Source organism: Saccopteryx bilineata, chromosome 5, assembly GCF_036850765.1.
Source record: "Saccopteryx bilineata isolate mSacBil1 chromosome 5, mSacBil1_pri_phased_curated, whole genome shotgun sequence".
Lineage (NCBI taxonomy): Eukaryota > Metazoa > Chordata > Mammalia > Chiroptera > Emballonuridae > Saccopteryx > Saccopteryx bilineata.
Window position 1 is genome coordinate 96,280,294 of NC_089494.1, and position 20,074 is coordinate 96,300,367.

The 20,074-nt window shown below is 36.2% G+C and overlaps 1 protein-coding gene across 1 annotated transcript in view; it reads right to left on the minus strand.

The window, feature by feature from the left end:
• Nucleotides 1-20,074, minus strand: part of ARHGAP15 (Rho GTPase activating protein 15) — a 694,101-nt gene that overhangs the window by 546,349 nt on the left and 127,678 nt on the right. The window contains exon 6 of the mRNA XM_066279712.1: nucleotides 7,148-7,237. Within this exon, the coding sequence (XP_066135809.1) occupies nucleotides 7,148-7,237 (90 nt within the window). The remainder of the gene's footprint in view (nucleotides 1-7,147; nucleotides 7,238-20,074) is intronic.

A 20,074-nucleotide genomic window follows, 5' to 3' on the forward strand; every position in this document is an offset into this window, starting at 1 on the left:
TGCCTTCCAAAAAGAAAGGAGAGAGAGAGAGACGGATGGTGAGGGGGAGAGGAATATAGATGATGACATAAAAAGCTGACTCATTCAGTGCTGGAGGCGGCCATAACTGGGGGAGGGGCTGATCCTTCTTCAAAGCAAAATACAAAAGTACTTCCAGGTCACAGAGATACAGACATTTCTCCAGCTCCAATCAGTGCAACAAGACACAGCTGAAAACAAGAAGTGGGGAGGAGGGGCAGTAACTCAGGTCTCCATGGAGATCTGAGATATACCTCCCCCTACTGAAGCTGAGAAAGCAACCCACCCCCAGAGAGATTAACTGGCACAAGAGGACTTCAGAGCCTCAAGTCACACCCACCGCATTCCTGGATACAGTTTCAAATAAGCCCCCTGTTGAGATCAGCAAACAAGACAATCACCTGTTAAGAAAATAAACATATCAAGACTTCAAAGCGGCCTAAATCCTAAAGTGGATTACAAATAATAGCTGATGCCAATCCAAGAAGACCTAGAAACGACACAAGTAAAAACTAGATGTAGACAACACCAAGCCTAGACTCAACCAGCTCTACAAAGAAAACACCCAGACACCCAGGCACAATGAGAAGACAAAGAAGTGCAATCCAAATGAAACCACAAGAGAGACCTTCAGGAGATGAACTGAGTGATATGGAAATAATCAAACTTCTGGATGCAGAGTTTAAATAATGATTGTAAGGATGCTTAGGGATCTTAGAACAACAATGGATGGTCATCACAAACACCTAAATAAAGAAATAGAAAATATAAAAAAGGATATTGAAATATTAAAAAAGAATCAGTCGGAGATGACAAATACAATAACAGAAATGAAGACCACAATGGAAGGAATTAAAAACAGGATGGATACAGCTGAGGATCGAATCAGCAAGTTGGAGGACAACTGGAATGAAGGCATGAAAGCAGAGAAGAAAAAAGAAAAGAGACTCAAAAAGTCTGAGGAAACTCTTAGAGAGCTCTGTGACAACATAGAGAAATAACATCCTCATCATAGGGGTTCCTGAAGAAGAAGAGAAAGAACAAGAAATAGAGGCTTTATTAAATCATATCAAAGCTGAAAACTTCCTTAAATTAATGCAGGAGAAACTCTCACAAATTCAAGAAGCACAGAGAACCCCACTAAAAAGAAACCTACACCAAGACACATCATAATTAAAATACCAAAGCTAAGTGATAAAGAGAAAATATTAAAAGCTGTGAGAGAAAAAAAGGCTATCACCTACAAAGAAGCCCCATAAGGATGACATCAGACTTGTCAACAGAAACACTTGAAGCCAGAAGGGAATGGCAAGAAATATTCAAAGTAATGCAGAACAAGAACCTACAACCAAGACTACTTTATCCAGCAAGGCTATCATTTAAAATTGAAGGAGAAATAAAGTTTCCCAGACAAAAAAAAAAACCTCAAGGAACTCATTACAACCAAACCAATGCTGCAGGAAATGTTAAGGGGCATGGTGTAAACAGATCAAAGTGGGAAAAGAATATAGCAAAAGAGGAATAAAGTTTTAAAGAATAAAATGGCAATGAACAACTACATGTAAATGTAAATGGATTAAATGATCCAATCAAAAGACATAGGGTAGCTGCATGGATAAGAAAACAGGACCCGTACATATGCTGTCTACAAGAGACACACCTTAAAACAAAAGATGCACATAGGTTGAAGGTAAAAGGATGGAAAAAAACATTTCATGCAAATAGAAATGAAAAAAAGCTGGGGTAGCAATACTTATATCAGACAAAATGGACTTTAAAACAAACAATATAGTAAGAGATAAAGAAGGCCACTACATAATGATAAAGAGAGCAATCCAACAGGAAGATATAACTATTATAAATATCTACACACCTAATATAGGAGCACCTAAATATATAAAGAAGACTTTGATGAATATAAAGAGTGAGATCAACAGCAACACTATAATTGTAGGGGATTTTAATACCCCACTAACATCACTAGATAGATCCTCAAGAAAGAAAATTAACAAAGAAACAGCAGACTTAAAGGACACAGGAGATCAACTCGATTTAATAGATATCTATAGAACTTTTCACCCTAAAGCAGCAGAATATACATTCTTTTCAAGTGCTCATGGTACATTCTCTAGGATAGACCACATGTTAGGGCAAAAAAGTGGTCTCAACAAATTTAAGAAGATTGAAATCATATCAAACACTTTCTCTGATCACTATGGCATGAAACTAGAATCAACCACAACAGAAAAGCTCAAAAATTCTCAAACACAAGGAAACTAAATAGCAGGTTGTTAAATAACAAATGGATCAAGAATGAAATCAAAGAAGAAAAAAAAATTCCTAGAAATGACTGATAACGAGCATACAACAACTCAAAATTTATGGGACATAGCAAAAGCAGTACTGAGAGGGAAGTTCATAGCACTACAGACACACTTTAAGAAGCTAGAAAAAGCTCAAATAAACAACTTAACCCTGCATCTAAAAGAACTAGAAAAAGAACAGCAAGTAAAGCCCAAATGTAGTAGAAGGAAGGAAATAATAAAGATCAGAGCAGAAATAAATGACATAGAGGCTAAAGAAACAATACAGAGGATCAATGAAACTAGGAGCTGGTTTTTTGAAAAGGTAAACAAGATTGATGAACCTTTAACTAGACTCACCAAGAAAAAGAGAGAGAGGACTCAAATAAATAAAATTAAAAATGAGAGTGGAGAAATAACAACTGACACAACAGAAATACAAAGGATTGTAAGAAAATACTATGAAGCACTGTATGCCAAAAAACTAGACAACCTAGATGAAATAGATAAATTCCTTGAAACATAATCTTCCAAAAATCAATCTGGAAGAATCAGAAAACCTAAACAGACCAATTACACCAAATGAGATCAAAACAGTTATCAAAAAACTCCCAACAAAGAAAAGTCCTGGGCCAGATGGCTTCACAAGTGAATTCTACCAACTATTCAAAGAAGATCTAACTCCTATCCTTCTCAAACTATTTTAAAAAGTTCAAGAGGAAGGAAGACTTCCAAGCTCCTTTTATGAGGCGAGCATAATTCTGATTCCAAAACCAGGCAAAGACAACACAAAAAAAGAAAATTATAGGCCAATATCCCTGATGAATATAGATGCTAAAATCCTCAACAAAATATTAGCAAACCGGATCCAACAATATATGGAAAAAATCATACACCATGATCAAGTGGGATTTAGTCTGGGGAGGCAAGGCTGGTACAGTATTCACAAATCTATCAATGTTATTCATCACATAAATGAAAGGAAGGAGAAAAACCATATGATAATTTCAATAGATGTAGAAAAAGCATTCAATAAAATCCAGCACCCATTCATGATCAAAACTCTCAGCAAAGTGGGAATACAGGGAACATACCTCAACATGATAAAAGCCATCTATGAGAAACCCACAGCCAACATCATACTCAATGGGTAAAAATTAAAAGCAATCCCCTTAAGATCAAGAACAAGGCAGGGGTGCCCCCTTTCACCACTCTTATTTAACATAGTCCTGGAAGTCCTAGCCACAGCAATCAGACAAGAAGAAGAAATAAAAGACATTCAAGTAGGAAAAGAAGAAATAAAGCTATCATTATTTGCAGATGATATAATATTGTATATAGAAAAAATCCTAAAGTCTTAGTCAAAAAACTACTGGACCTGATAAATGAATTCAGCATTGGTGAATTCATTCATTGGTGGCAGGATATAAAATTAATACTCAGAAATCAGAGGCATTTTTATACACCAACAATGAACACTCAGAAAGAAAATTAAGGAAACAATCCCCTTCACTATTACAACCAAAAAAATAAAGTACCTAGGAGTACATTTAACCAAGGAGACTAAAGACTTGTACTCAGAAAATTATAAAACATTGAAAAAAGAAATCAAGGAAGAAACAAACAAGTGGAAGCATATACCATGCTTATGGTTAGGAAGAATAAACATCATTAAAATGTCTATATTACCCAAAGTAATTTATAAATTCAATGCAATGCCAATTAAAATACCAATGACACACTTTAAAGATATAGATCACATATCCCAAAAATTTATATGGAACCAAAAGAGAACACGAATAGCCTCAGCAATCTTAAAAAAGAAGAATAAAGGGGGAGGTATCACACTTCCTGATATCAAGTTATACTACAAGGCCGTTGTACTCAAAACAGCCTGGTACTGGCATAAGAACAGGCACATAGATCAATGGAACAGAACGGAGAACCCAGAAATTAACCCACAGCTCTATGGACAACTGATATTTGACAAATGAGGTAAGGAAATACAATGAAGTAAAGACAGCCTCTTCAACAAATGGTGTTGGGAAAATTGGAGAGCAACCTGCAAAAAAATGAAAGTAGACCACCAACTTACACCATTCACAAAAATAAACTCAAAATGGATAAAAGATTTAAATGTAAGGCGTGAAACCATAAGCATCTTAGAAGAAAACATAGGCAGTAAGGTCTCCAACATCTCTCTATATATTTGCTGATTTATCTCCTCAGCCAAGGGAAATAAAAGACAGGATAAAGAAATGGGACTATATCAAACTAAAAAGCTTTTGCACAGCCAAAGACAATAAGAACAGAATAAAAAGACAAACTACACAATTGGAGAACATATTTGACAGTTTGTCTGATAAGGAGTTAATAACCAAAATTTATAAAGAATTTGTAAATCTCAACACCAGAAAGACAAACAATCCAATCAAAAATGGGAAAAGAAATGAATAGACACTTCTCCAAAGAGCATATACAATGGCCAATAGGCATATGAAAAAATGCTCAACATCATTAATCATTAGAGAAATGCAAATTAAAACCACAATGAGATATCACCTCACACCAGTCAGAATGGTGCTCATCAACAAAACAACACAGAGTAAGTGCTGCTGAGGATGTGGAGAAAAGGGAACCCTCCTGCATTGCTGGTGGGAATGCAGACTGGTGCAGCCTCTGTGGAAAACAGTATGGAGATTCCTCAAAAAATTGAAAATCGAACTGCCTTTTGACCCAGCCATCCCACTTTTAGGAATATACCCCAAAGACACCATAGAATGGTTCCAGAAGGAGAAATGCACCCCCATGTTTATAGCAGCATTGTTCACAATAGCGAAGATCTGGAAACAGCCCAAGTGTTCATCAGAGGACGAGTGCATTAAAAAGCTTTGGTATATATATACTATGGAATACTACTCAGCCATAAGAAATGATGTTATCGGATCATTTACAATAACATGGATGGACCTTAATGACATTATACGGAGTGAAATAAATAAATCAGAAAAAAACTAAGAACTATATGAACCCCTGCATGGATGGGACATAAAAATGAGACTCAGAGACATGGACAAGAATGTGATGATAACAGGGAGTGGGGTGGAGGGGTGCGGAAGGAGCAAGGAAGGAGAGAAGGCGTGGAGGGAGGGGAGGGGCACAAAGAAAACCAGATAGAAGATGACGGAGGACGATTTGACTTTGAGTGAGGGGTATGCAGCATAATCAAAGGTCAAAATAATCTGGAGATGTTTTCTCGGAACATATGTACCCTGATTTATCAATGTCACGGCATTAAAATTAATAAAAATAAGATTTTTTTTTTTAAAAAAGGTTGGCTTAGCTCAACTCCAAGAATTTTTCTTGTCCAAGGATTACATCAATGTCAAATTATCATGTCTTTATTTTGTAACATTGTTGATTAGGATGCTAAATTCATATTACAAAATAAAACTAAACCACTTCACCCATACAATCCAGTTCAGAACTAGTCATATCGATCATTTATGTTGTTTTAAAAGCTAGGATTATAATCTCTAAATTTTATTTATGACAAAATAACAAGTAAGAAATTGAGAGAGGAGATATCAGTGAACTACAATTCATCACTTTAAAACAAAGTTATTTTTCCTTCTTGATTTTGAAAATTCACATTCTAATCAGTTTTGGCTTTAGTCTTTTGATTTCTAGATAAGTATATTTAGTTTCTTTCTTTTTTGGGAGGTAAAATATTATAATATCAAATAGAATAATACTAAATAAAATAGAATAATACTAAAACCAGAAAGAAAATTTATTCCAAAATATGTTGAATGCATTTTTTTAAATTAATGTGGGTCAAAATTATTTACATAAACCTGAATTAGCATCTAAAAACTGCAGAAAAAACTCAAAACCAGTTTTTTTTTCTCAGTGAGAGTTTAGATAGAAAATGTCACCAATCTATACTTTTGTAAGACCAAATATATTAATTTTAGTAATGCATTTAAGATCAGAACTGACTTTTCTTCAAGAGCCAAAATGGTCTTCAAAGACATTAAATATATTAGTTATAATAATGTAGCTCCTTGGATACTAAATGATATAAATTATAAAATATATCAATAAGTTATTTTGGAATATAAAAATGAATTAAATCTTATTTAAATATAGAAAAAGATCAACCTCCATAATCTAAAGGATTTTGGCAATTATTAATTGCCAAAGGGATTTTAGTAACATCATATGTTAAATATTAAGTTTTCTTATTTTCTTTTTTTCAAAGATTTCATCTGGTTTTTTCAATTCAATGAAGCATGACTGAAAGTATTAATCACAATTATTTTTTCCAAAAAGTTAAATTATGCAATATAAAAAGGTCCATTTTTTATAGTTTCTTCACTCTATATCTCTTAAAGTACAGTGGTAGTGTAATTTATGACTAGGTGGCAGGAATGGTAATAAACACAAACAGTTCATCATAATTATTGAATCTTATTTTATGTATATCTGAAAGCTTTATATTATATCTATTTGAGTCAAACATTCTAGATTTGAACCCCAAACAGCTAGCAAATACATTGCAAAATTCAGTGACTTTTGGGTATAGAATTAATCAACGCACAACACATATTTTGTGTTTAGATAGCAACTGGGCCTGAGGAAATAACAAAATAACCAAAATTCAACAAGGCAGAGAGTCAGTTTTTCACAACGACTTCTGCACAACTAGTTGCAAATTAAAATGCATATGAAAACATCTCAACAAGGTAGTCTTATTTTGATTACCCAAGAGACTTCAGATCCAGAAGGTATAGGAATGAGCTGAGGATATGAAACACTCTTACCTGAAAGACGTTCTTCCTGCTGGACTTCTCCTTGGCCCACTCAATGTGTGCTCCACACAAATCCACACTTTCTGGTTTGTGCCCAGTTTTCTGTAAACAAATATGAAATAAGAGTAAAAAGCATACAACACTGGTGATGCATGTCAAAAAAAGAAATAAAAGTTTATTGAGTTAGCAGCTAGACACATATATTTATGATACAAAGCCTTTCTTTTGTTTCTTTTTTAGTTTAAATTACATCTCTGTACCCTCATATTCTTTGCAGTATTATTTACATTGGTCAAGAACTGGAAACAAGTAAAGTGTCCATCAATGAATGAATAAAGAAAGAAAATGTGATACACACACAATAGAAAAATTATTCAGCCATAAAAAAGAAGGAAATCTTGCATGTGTGACAACATGGATGACCCTAAAGAGCATTATGCTAAGCGAAGTCAGTCAGACAGGAAAAGACAAATACTTCATCATCTCGCTTATGTGTAGAATCTAAAAAAGATTGAACTCAGCAACAGAGAGTGGTTCCACAAGTTGGGGAAATGAGGAGTTGTTGGTCTAAAGGTACAAACATTCAGCTATAAGATAAATAAGTTCTGGGGATCAAAAGTATAGCATCATGACAATAGTTGACACTGTACTGTATATTTGAAAGTTGCTCAGGACGTCGTAGATGATAAAGGTGCACATCACACACACACATGCACAGGTAATAGATGTGTTCACTAACCTTAATGTGGTAATAATTGTACAATATATACAAAGTGGGGATGAAGTAGATTTATAGTTGTTCATATGAAAAACCATATAATAATTAAAAATAATAACACAAGAATAAACTGTGTTTCACGTACTCACAACTGTAAACCTACTTTTACCCCACCTTGTAATTATATCAACTCATCACATTATGTACCTTAAACTTACACAGTCATTTGTCAATTATATCTCAATAAAGCTGAAAAACAATCAAATTTAATTAGTATTTTTTTCTTTTTTTTTTTTTCTGTATTTTTCTGAAGCCGGAAACGGGGAGAGACAGTAAGACAGACTCCCGCATGCACCCGACTGGGATCCACCCGGCACGCCCATCAGGGGGCGATGCTCTGCCCCTCCAGGGCGTCGCCCTGTTGCAACCAGAGCCACTCTAGCGCTTGGGGCAGAGGTCGAGGAGCCATCCCCAGCGCCCGGGCCATCTTTGCTCCAGTGGAGCCTAGGCTGCGGGAGGGGAAGAGAGAGACAGAGAGGAAGGAGAGGGGGAGGAGTGGAGAAGCAAATGGGTGCTTCTCCTGTGTGCCCAGGCCGGGAATCGAACCCGGGACTTCTGCACGCCAGGCTGACGCTCTACCACTGAGCCAACTGGCCAGGGTTAATTAGTATTTAATAAGTGACAATTGTGTACCTTTTAGAAATACACTTTTCAGACTTTTAAGACTATGCACATAAAGTATATATTTATTCATATTTAATAAATTTAACTTAGACAAAGTAATTATAACATATGCTTGCTTTTATACATTATAGTGTGGGTGTTACTTAAAAGCTGTTTATATTTAATTCATAATACTCAATTAATGGCAATATCATCTATACTTGCCTCTTCACATTTTTATTTGGTTCAAGCGAATCATACTTATATAACTTTAAATTTGCGTAACTCCAAATATTAAGCAAAAGCTTATTAGTTTTGGAAATTTACAAGTTTTGAAGAAAGTGATGCCACATTTCAAAGCCTCCACTATTCTCCTATGTTCTGAGCTACTCTAGATTCCTCTATAAATTCAACTTTCCTTAAACCATTTTTTGTAGAATAAAATTTTAGTATATAAGGCTTATAATATTTTTACATAATGTTTTTGACAGTATAAACTTTAGGTTAAAACATGAAATTATCAAAGAATAGTGAAAATGTTAAAAGAAATCTGTGCATAATTGTTGCCTCATAGCCACTATAACTAATTCTATCATTTTAATAAATATAGACTATTTTTCAGAAGAAGCCAGAAATCTGTTTTTTCTTCATACTAAATTGTGAGGGGTTGGGGGAGCAATTCAATAAAATTGTTTTTTGGAAACACTGTTCAATCTAAATATAACTTTCCTGCTGAATAAATTCAGCCAGCAAGACAGCAACTGACAGCATACCTTTCTTTTGTTATTTGGTAGTAATCTTATGAGAAAACAATCAAGCTGAGCATGCCTCTTACAGGTGCTTCAGTGGGGGAAACATTTTTACTGGTTCATCCATACTCTACCACTCAGGTGATCGCTATTGTGCAAAACATCAAACTATGAAACGATCATTGTTGAGGGACTTATGACATAGAAAAATTACAAAACAACATGCTTCTTCCACAGTTTATTAAATTATGGAATTCTCAGAACCAATAAAAATACTCATTAAGATTATGTAACAGGAGAGATTATCTTTCCCTTAAAATGTACACAGGGAAAACAAAGATGAAATTATTTTGTATAAGAAGCATTTTTTTTAAATGTGCCAAGCACTATGACTATCAATTAATTTAATTATTTTAACAACTGTATGAGGTAGGTATTATACCATGTTACAGGTAAAATAATACGCCAGAGTGGTTAGGTAAACTGTCTCACTGTAACACAGGGAGAAGAGGAGGCGCCAGGACTGAAATGTGAGCAGTGTCTTCTCCCAGGAAGAAATACAAATGACCAACAGATATATGAAAAGATGCTCATCTTCTTTAGTTATTAGAGAAATGCAAATCAAAATGGCAATGAGATATCACCTCACACCTGTTAGATTAGCTATTATTAATAAGACAGGTAATAGCAAATGTTGGAGAGGCTGTGGAGAAAAAGGAACCCTCATCCACTGTTGGTGGGAATGTAAAGTAGTACAACCATTATGAAAGAAAGTATGGTGGTTCCTCAAAAAACTGAAAATAGAACTACCTTATGACCCAGCAATCCCTCTACTGGGTATATACCCCAAAAACTCAGAAACATTGATACGTAAAGACACATGCAGCCCCATGTTTATTGCAGCATTGTTCACAGTGGCCAGGACATGGAAACAACCAAAAAGCTCATCAATAGATGACTGGATAAAGAACATGTGGCACATATACACTATGGAATACTACTCAGCCATAAGAAATGATGACATCGGATCATTTACAGCAAAATGGTGGGATCTTGATAACATGATACGAAGCGAAATAAGTAAATCAGAAAAAAACAGGAACTGCATTATTTCTTTAAAATTTTGATCAATATATTTTTTTAATTCAAGAGCATAACTAATCTAATTCTAAGCAGAATTATTAGCCTAATCTCCATGGACACTTTCCAATATTGTTCCTGTCCACTATAAACCTGGGACCATCAAGGAAGCAAGCCTGAAAGTATCCTTGGAATTTCTGATGAAAAAATTGGTTTCTATATCATTCCTGACTCTCTTGTTCCTTTGTCTATACAACAGTAATTGCTGGGATTATATTTTTGCATTTAAATAAAAAGATGTGGCACATATACACTATGGAATACTACTCAGCCATAAGAAATGATGACATCGGATCATTTATAGCAAAATGGTGGGATCTTGATAACATTATACGAAGTGAAATAAGTAAATCAGAAAAAACCAGGAACTGCATTATTCCATACGTAGGTGGGACATAAAAGTGAGACTAAGAGGCATTGATAAGAGTGTGGTGGTTATGGGGGGAAGGGGAAAAGGGAGAGGGAAAGGGGGAGGGGGAGGGGCACAAAGAAAACTAGATAGAAGGTGACAGAGGACAATCTGACTTTGGGTGATGGGTATGCAACATAACTGAACGACGAGATAACCTGGACATGTTATCTTTGAATATAAGTATCCTGATTTATTGATGTCACCCCATTAAAAAAATAAAATTACTAAAATTAAAAAAAAATGTGATCAGTGGATCAGTGTCACTCTAGTCGTTTCTTAGCCGCTGTGTAGTCCTTGAACACTGAATTAAACTATAATCATGCTCATGTTAAAATGTGTACTATTTTGAGAAAAGACATACCTTTTATGCTATATTTTAATGCAGACATATAGATGTTGTTTCTCTCCTTCTCTGCTAAACTCGATCTTCCTATTGGGCTTCACATCATCCGTTTATCTGGAATACCTCCCAAACTTCACATGGTTTATTTTTTTTTCTTTAATTTATTTTTTAATTTATTGTGTTGACATGGTTTGCTAACCTATACAGGTTTCAAGTGTTCAACTCAGGCTGATTTTTTCTTATCCATCTGATCCCAACTAAACGTCTCCTTGTCAGGGTCTCTCTGACTGTCTTATATAAAGAGTGGTGTTTTTGCACTCATGGTTCTTCTTTATCTCACAGCTGTTTTAAATTGCAGCACAGTCCTCCTCCTAGCTGAAATTAACGTATTTTCATATGTTGTCTGATTTCTTCCCCAAGAATTAAGCTCCATGAGCTGGGACCTTGTTTCCTTTACCTCCACTACTTTCCCCAGTGAATGGAATAGTGCCTGGCACATAGTTGTTCAATGAATATTTGCCGAATTCATGAATGAAAGAAAAATACAGAAATGCAGCTAGCTTTGTGCTTTGGAAGGAAGGTTTTGGCATCTTCAAATCCCCAAATTTACAACAATTAAGATTTGCATTTGGCTTAACAGTTAAACACTTTTGTTTTGTGATTTGGTAAAGTGATGGTTTCATGCCCCCATGTGGATTAAACCTAGGATTTCACAAAATCATCAACAGACATTTATTCCATATCTTTTATGTTCAATGTATTAGCTTCTGTGCTGGGCACTGGGAATTCAGAAATGAAGATACTGACTCTTCATTTAAAAATCCCATACTAGCCTCAGAGTCTTAATATAATTTTCTATACCCACTCTTTCTGTATAAGGAGCTAAAGGAGACCTGTGGGTAAAAAGGAACTTAAGTTTTCCCATTGTTGTTACCATCTAGCTCCAACAACCTTTAACTCTTCTCATCAGCATCACACACTAAATCCAAAGGCGTTGGCACCTAGTTTGGGCTTATCTAAATCCAAGCTCTGTCCATCACTCTCAGCACCCTCCTGGCGCTCAGCCATGCCCTTGCCCCTTCCCTGTATCCTTCGTGAGTGCACTGCTCACCTGTTCCCACTTTAACAATCTTCATTCAGCTCCTCACCTAACAAATCCCATTTTCTGAGTTTTCTATACTCCATTCTATTATACATGCTCTTAATGTTACTGAAATTGGTAGACCTTTGTGCATTCTCCCAATCTCTCAAGCTTTTCTGGTTTTACTTCCTTTGACAAAAAACAAAAGTAAAAAACAAAACAAAACAGGAACAAATATAATATTTAAAATAAAGAACAAGTAAATTTAAATCAACAAACTGACCAGTATTTCAATGGGAACTATGGGCCTGCTTTTGGCTATGAGATGGTCAATGTCCGGTTCCATATTTGTCACTGCTAGCCGTAACAAGTGATATGACGCACTTCTGGAGCCCTGATGTGTGTGTCCCACGTCACCGGAAGTAGTACTGTACTTGAACAAAGCTGCGCTTTGCGGCGCCGCCACATACAGTACTCCAGGAGCACAGGATGCAATGGATCCTGTGCTCCTCTCACTGACCACCAGTGAAAGAGGTGCCCCTTCCGGAAGTGCAGCAGGGGCCAGATAATTGGCCTCTGGGGGCCGCATGTGGCCTGTGGGCCATAGTTTGGGGACCCCTGCCTTAGATTGTCAAATACATTTTTTAAAAAATGACAACAGCCAACACAACAATAGCCATCTGGTGTGAATGAATCAAATTATACCATATTGTTGTGGTTAAACCATAGAATTTTAGTAATTAGTTTATGTTGGCCATGGGATGAAAAAGATTAAAAATTTTGCAGGGCTAAAGAATAAAGATTGGGAGTATAGGAGAAGAGTGATAACTCAGAAAACGAGGAAAACCAGGCCTGTGCTCGATTCAGCCGTCACTTCAGCCTCTCTCCACCAGTGTCTGTCTGTCTGTGTTTCCTACTGTATTGACCCATTCCACTCTCTAATCTGCTTTTTCTTCTTCTACAAGCTTCTTTGTGTTCCATAATTCTGGAGAAGTAATTTTTGACTACTCTGTATAATAATATTAAAAATAATGACCACTTTTTTCAAATGAGCTTCTGACTTTACTTAGCAAAACTTTTGTTTTAAATTATCATCATATGAACATTTAGCACATCCATGAAATCATTGCCAAGTTTGATGTCCTGAAAATTGGCAAACTTTTTATAAGTTCCTGGTCACTTTTTCATGACACATTTCTCCCAAAGCTTCACCCCTTTCAAGTTGGCTCATCAAATGCATTACTTCTAATTCATCTTGATGCTAGAACATTCTCAACTCTTCCCACTTTCCTGATTAAAATGAAGAAGCAAAAATAAAATTGATAAATACCTATACATCTTGTCTTATGAAAGCTTTATATCAATTTTTCATTATTCCTTACAACAATGTGGAGTTGATACTATTGCCTTGAACTTACGAGGAAGAGACTCAGGCAGGGCCTGGTTCAGGGTCTTATGCCTGAGCTCAGACATGTACTCACTTTTATTTGACTAAACGTCCCAAGTTTTTAATTACAGTTCATCTAGGACCTCTACTCTCTACCTGTCCTTTCTTCTTACTAAGTCACTTAATATCCTTTTTAGATCCAAAAATAAGAATTCACATTTTTCTATCTTTTCCTTCTGCCATCAATTCCCATTTTTCTTCTTGGCTCCCAGAATTCTGGACATGGGTCTGTGACTCTGGTCCGTCTGTCTAATAAACCCCCATGCCTGGGATGATAATGGCATCTCGGAGCATTGAAGTTACCCGGCCAATCACTACCATACAGGGCATATGCAACTCACAGATATATCCTGTCTTGTCCCAGAAGTCATCCTTCTTTGCCCAAGGGGCATAAACATGACCCCATGATCGCTGGCTTAAGTCCTAAGGTTGCTGGCTTGAGCCCAAGGTCACTGGTTTGAGCAAGGGTCACTCGCTCTGCTGCAGTCCCCCGGTCAAGGCACATATGAGAAAGCAATCAATGAACAAGCAATCAATGAACAACTAAGATGCCACAACTAAGAATTGATGCTTCTCATCTCTCTCCCTTCCTGTCTGTCTGTCCTTATCTGTCCCTCTCTCTGACTCTCTCAGTCTCTGTCAAAAAAAAAATTATTTTTTTGAACAGTTTTAGGTTTGCAGCAAAACAGAGAAAAGGTACAGACTTCCCATATATACCCAGGAGTCATCCTTCTTTGCACAAGGCTTTTCCTGTCAGGTTCCTAATCCCCTCCCATCTCATTCCTCGTTTTCTGAGTTATCCCTCTTCTCCTATATTCCCAATTTTTATTCTTTAGTCCTGCAAAATTTTTCATCTTTTTCATCCCATGGCCAAAATAAACTAATTACTAAAATTCTATGGTTTAACCACAACAATATGGTATAATTTTGATTCATTCATACCAGATGGTTATTGTTGTGTTGGCTGTTGTCATTTTTTTAAAAATTTCTTTGACAATCTAAGGCAGGGATCCCCAAACTACAGCCCGCAGGCCACATGCAGCCCCCTGAGGCCATTTATCTGGCCCCTGCCGCACTTCCGGAAGGGGCACCTCTTTCACTGGTGGTCAGTGAGAGGAGCACAAGATCCATCGCATCCTGTGCTCCTGGAGTACTACTGTATGTGGCGGTGCCGCAAAGCGCAGCTTCGCTCACATATAGTACTACTTCCGGTGATGCGGGATGCACACATTACGGCTCCGGAAGCACATCATATCACTTGTTACAGCTAGCAGTGACAAATATGGAACCGGACATTGACCATCTCATAGCCAAAAGCAGGCCCGTAGTTCCCATTGAAATACTAGTCAGTTTGTTGATTTAAATTTACTTGTTCTTTATTTTAAATATTGTATTTGTTCCTGTTTTGTTTTTTTACTTTAAAATAAGATATGTGCAGTGTGCATAGGGATTTGTTCATAGTTTTTTTTATAGTCCAGCCCTCCAACGGTCTGAGGGACAGTGAACTGGCCCCCTGTGTAAAAAGTTTGGGGACCCCTGATCTAAGGGAAAAGATGTTAGTGCCCCTGACTAAATAGTCAGGTATTGCATGTTTTAAAAATTCTTGTGGCGCCTGATCAGGCAGTGGCGCAGTGGATAGAGCGTCAGACTGGGATGCGGAAGGACCCAGGTTCGAGACCCCGAGGTCGCCAGCTTGAGCGCGGGCTCATCTGGCTTGAGCAAAGAGCTCACCAGCTTGGACCCAGGGTCCCTGGCTCCAGCAGGGGGTTACTCGGTCTGCTGAAGGCCCACGGTCAAGGCACATGTGAGAAAGCAATCAATGAATAACTAAGAAGTCGCAACGCGCACAACGAGAAACTGATGATTGATGCTTCTCATCTCTCTCCGTTCCTGTCTGTCTGTCCCTGTCTATCTCTGCCTCTGTAAAAAAAAAAAAAAAAAAAAAAAAAAAAAAAATTCTTGTGGCACATTGGTTGAAAATTGCTGCTTTAGCCTATAACCATATTCAAGTCATTCTTTTTTTTTAATTGAAGTAAATAAGTATCAACCCTGTAATCTCACTTTTCTTAATATCACCTATCTCCTTTCTATTTTTGTCAGGATTCTTCAGAGTTTTCTGCATTCACATTCTCTGCTCTGTTTCATTCTCTTCTCAACCCATTGCAGTCTTTTACTTCTTTCCTTGACTAATCTAAATCTAAACCATTTTAAACACTAAGGTCAACAAAAACTGTATGAGGTCTTCTCTCCCATCTACACTGTACTTGAATTCTGTACTGCTGGGCTCTGCTGGCCTCCCTTCTTCAACCTCTCTGCTCCTCAGCTGTCAGAAATTTTTTCAAATTCCGGTTTCACTCTTTATATTTCTTCTGGGTTTTTTTTTCTTATTTTTACTGACTTTTCTTTCCCTTCTCACATAAGTGTTGGTAATTTCTGTTCTAGGTACTGTTCTAGGCCTCACAGTTTATACATTTTCTATGGAGTTTAGACTTGCCTCTCTCTGATCCATTACTTATAATATGTTGACTCCTCAGTGGCCCCTCTGACCCTCAGCTCTGTCTTATGTGGAAAAACTGTATTTTATAACTAAATACTGCCAAAATTAATAAACAGAAACTTCATTTAAAATGGAGTCAGGCCTGACCAGATGGTGGTGCAGTGGGTAGAATCTTGTACTGGAACACAGAGGACCCAGATTCAAACCCCGAGGTTGCCACGCTTTAGTGTGGGCTCGTCACCAGCTTGAGTGTGGGGTCACTGGCTTGAGCGTGGAATCATAGACATGACCCCCATGATCGCTGGTTTGAAGCCCAAAGTTGCTGATTTCAGTCCAATGTTGCTAGCTTGAGCAAGAGGTCACTTGCTCTGCTGTGCCCCCTGTCCTGTCAAGGCACATATGAGAAAGCAGTCAATGAACAACTAAGGTGCCATGATGAAGAATTGATGCTTCTCATCTCTCTCTCTTCCCATCTGTCTGTCCCTATATGTCCCTCTCTCTGTCTCTCTCTCTGCCTCTGTCACACACACAAAAAGTTTAAAATGGAATTGGAAGGCTAGAAGAAAGAACTCTCACACATGTGTCACTCAATGCATACGATTGACCCCAACAAGAAGAGACTTATTCTGCTTCTCCAAAGTGATATCGCACCCTCAGCAGAAGAAAAGAATTCTCCTTGTCCAGTAATAGCTCATCCAAATGAAAATTTACTACACTTACCAATGGCAACAGCATGGACAGATGTAGAGCATGATGAACTTAGGCGAAGTGAAATAAGTCAGACAGAGAAAGACAAATACCATATGGTTTCACTTATGTGTGGAATCTAAAGAACAAAGTAAATGAACAAACAAAACAGAAACAGACTCAGAGAATAAACTGATGATTGACAAATAAGAGGTGGGAGGGTGTTGAAGGGCTGAATGAAAAGATGAAGGGATTGAGGAGTATAAATTAGTAGTTGAAACAGTCATGGGAATATAAAGTACAGCATAGAAAATATAGTCAGTAATATTGTAATACTCATGTATGATGCCCTGTGGGTACCAGAATTATCAGGGGGTCACTTCATAAATTATATAATATAATCATATATATAATTAATGTATATATAATGTATATATAATATATAATTAATGTATAAATAATGTATATATAATATACCACTGTATATATAATTATATATTAATCATATATACAATTAATATATAATTATATATACAGTGGTGCCTTGAGATACAAACAGACCAACATACAAATTTTTTTTAAGATACGAGCTGTGACTCGGTTGGTAGTTTTGTTCGAAATCCAAGCGAAATTATGAGATACGAGTCGTGATTTGGAAAGCTGCTGCTAGGTGGCGCATTGGCGCATGGGTTTAGTATCGGCAGTTTGATATACAAGTTGACTGCTTTACAAGCTTGGTTACAGAACAAATTAAATTTGTATCTTAAGGTACCACTATATATGTAATTATATATATAATTACAATGTTGTATTCCTGAAACTAATATAAAATAAAATTATCTGTCAACTGTAATTGAAAAATAAAAATAATAATAAAGAAAAGTTATTACACTTTGGAGTTTGTTTCCTCAAACTCTTTGTTAACAATTGTCCCTCTCTAGTCCATCAAAGAGCTTCTCTCTTCTCTTTTTTTGACTGAATGTGGTTCACCATTAGACTACATGTCCCAACATGCAATCCTTTGTTGTTCCCAAATAAACACATTTCTCTGGAGAACTATTTGGCTGTCTATTTATTTAAGGTCAACATCACCATTAGGATGTAGCCCAGACACCTCAGTGAAATCACTGTCTTCTCAGACTTGCCCTTTTCTCTATGTCTTGGTTAATCATCTCTTTATCTGTTTTATCTTCTTCACTTTTTTAATCCTCCCTTTCTCTCACCACCCAACAAAAGGTGCAAAGTTTGAATCTCAGAACTGTCTCCATCTTTATCCTGGGAACACAATCTCATTTGAGCTCTTCCTTTCTCTCACCTGAATTCTTCTCCTTGCTGTTCCCTCTAAGACCAGTCATTCGTTTTTTGTTTTTTGTTTTTTGTTTTTCTAAACCATAAATCTCACCATATTTCTTCTGGAAAACTATCTAAAGAATAATGTGCAACCCTTACTTGGGGATAGAGGCACCTTTTCATCATTCACCAAACATTCTTCTCCATTCTATTCATTCCCCCATTCTTATACCATTCTTATACATACCAACTATACAAAATTTATGGCAGTTTCCAAACTGCAACATGCTTTCACTACTTTATACATTGGGATTTGAGTGTGCTTTCATGCTTTTTATCTGGAACACATTTATCGCTCTTCAATCCACTTTCCTTGCTTGCCATTTGCCCTACTGCTGTTCAGTTTCATAATGTAAGTCTGAGGTAATCTCCCTGAGGCTCTCCATTGCCTCTGTTGGCACAGTTACTCACTCCTCTTCACCCTTTGCCCTACTCTGAGGCACACTTTGTTACAATTATTTTTCTTATCTACACATTACAACTATCTTTTGGTGCATCTCTTTCCTCCAGCTATACAATCAGAGAACAAGCTGGGTTTATCTTATACATTATTTTCCCCAAATCTAGCAAAGTGGTCCAAAAAAACACTCAAAAGATATTTGTTAACAGTTGAATGAATTTATGAACTGCATGGAGATTATAATGGGAAACTTCCAGATTCACTCTAATATATTAAATACGTAAAACTACATAATACATCCTGGATTAATAGCTTAAAAATAAGAAATACATAGGAAGCAAAAGCATAATATTCCAGTTTATACAGTCTTTGGATAATAACTGATATTATATGGCACAATCAAAGCAGATAATAGAGATTTTGGGGTGAATTCAGAAGTATTCCAGAAAAAGCTAAAGTGACTTGAATAAAATCCAAGTAAACATATTAGCATCAAAAAGAGAAAAATTAAAATAAGAAGCTAGAGGACTACATAAGAAAAAATTGATCCTAATCAGTAGATAATTTTTACAAAGCCAAAGCAGAAAGACTCAGACTTGACCAACAGCTTTAGGGACTAGGCTTTAATATAAGAGAACATTTTCAGCATTTAAGCATTATCAAATATTGGAATAAATTATTCAGAAAAGTCATAGAATTTATTTGGAAGACAATCAAGATTTTACTCAAGAAGCCTGAAATGAAAGAATCCTTTAATAGAAAACATATTTCTGATTCTACAGCTATAAAATATAAAACACAAGGAAAAGTCTGCTAATGAACCACATGATGCCAATGGATCATATTGTACATCATTATAAAAATATATTTTAAAAATTGACTAAATGTGAATTTAAACCTAAGAGTGTACATATCATATCTCTTCTGTTGTACACTTAAAATATAAATGACTGATTTTAAAATATTTAAATAGAATTATTTAGAAATGACTGTTTCTGGACAATAAAACATAAAAGTCCCTTTGTTGGAACAATGTGAAGTCATTAAAAATTGATCCTAGGTCTTGTCCACTTCTGATTCTTATTATTCTCTTAGTCCATCTTTATCTTTTTCCAATATTAGTTGGCAGGGTATTCTCTCTCATATATTTCTCTCTGACTTAGATTAAATCTTTGGGATTAAGTTATCCCATTTTTCTTTTGGGGATATTTGGGACATTTTAATGTATAGTAAGAAAATACACAAGGCTAGATGCTCTTTTTTCTTGGTGGTATTTTCCATGATGAATATGGGGAATGTGTGTGGACAACAAACCACTAGGCAACTCATTCTCATACCAATATTGCTAGATGTGGTTAAAAAAAAAAAGACAAGCTCAGATTTTTTTGAAACAGGATATTAGCTACCATTTTTTATTTTGGATTAATTGCTATTCCAGAATATAGACTCAGA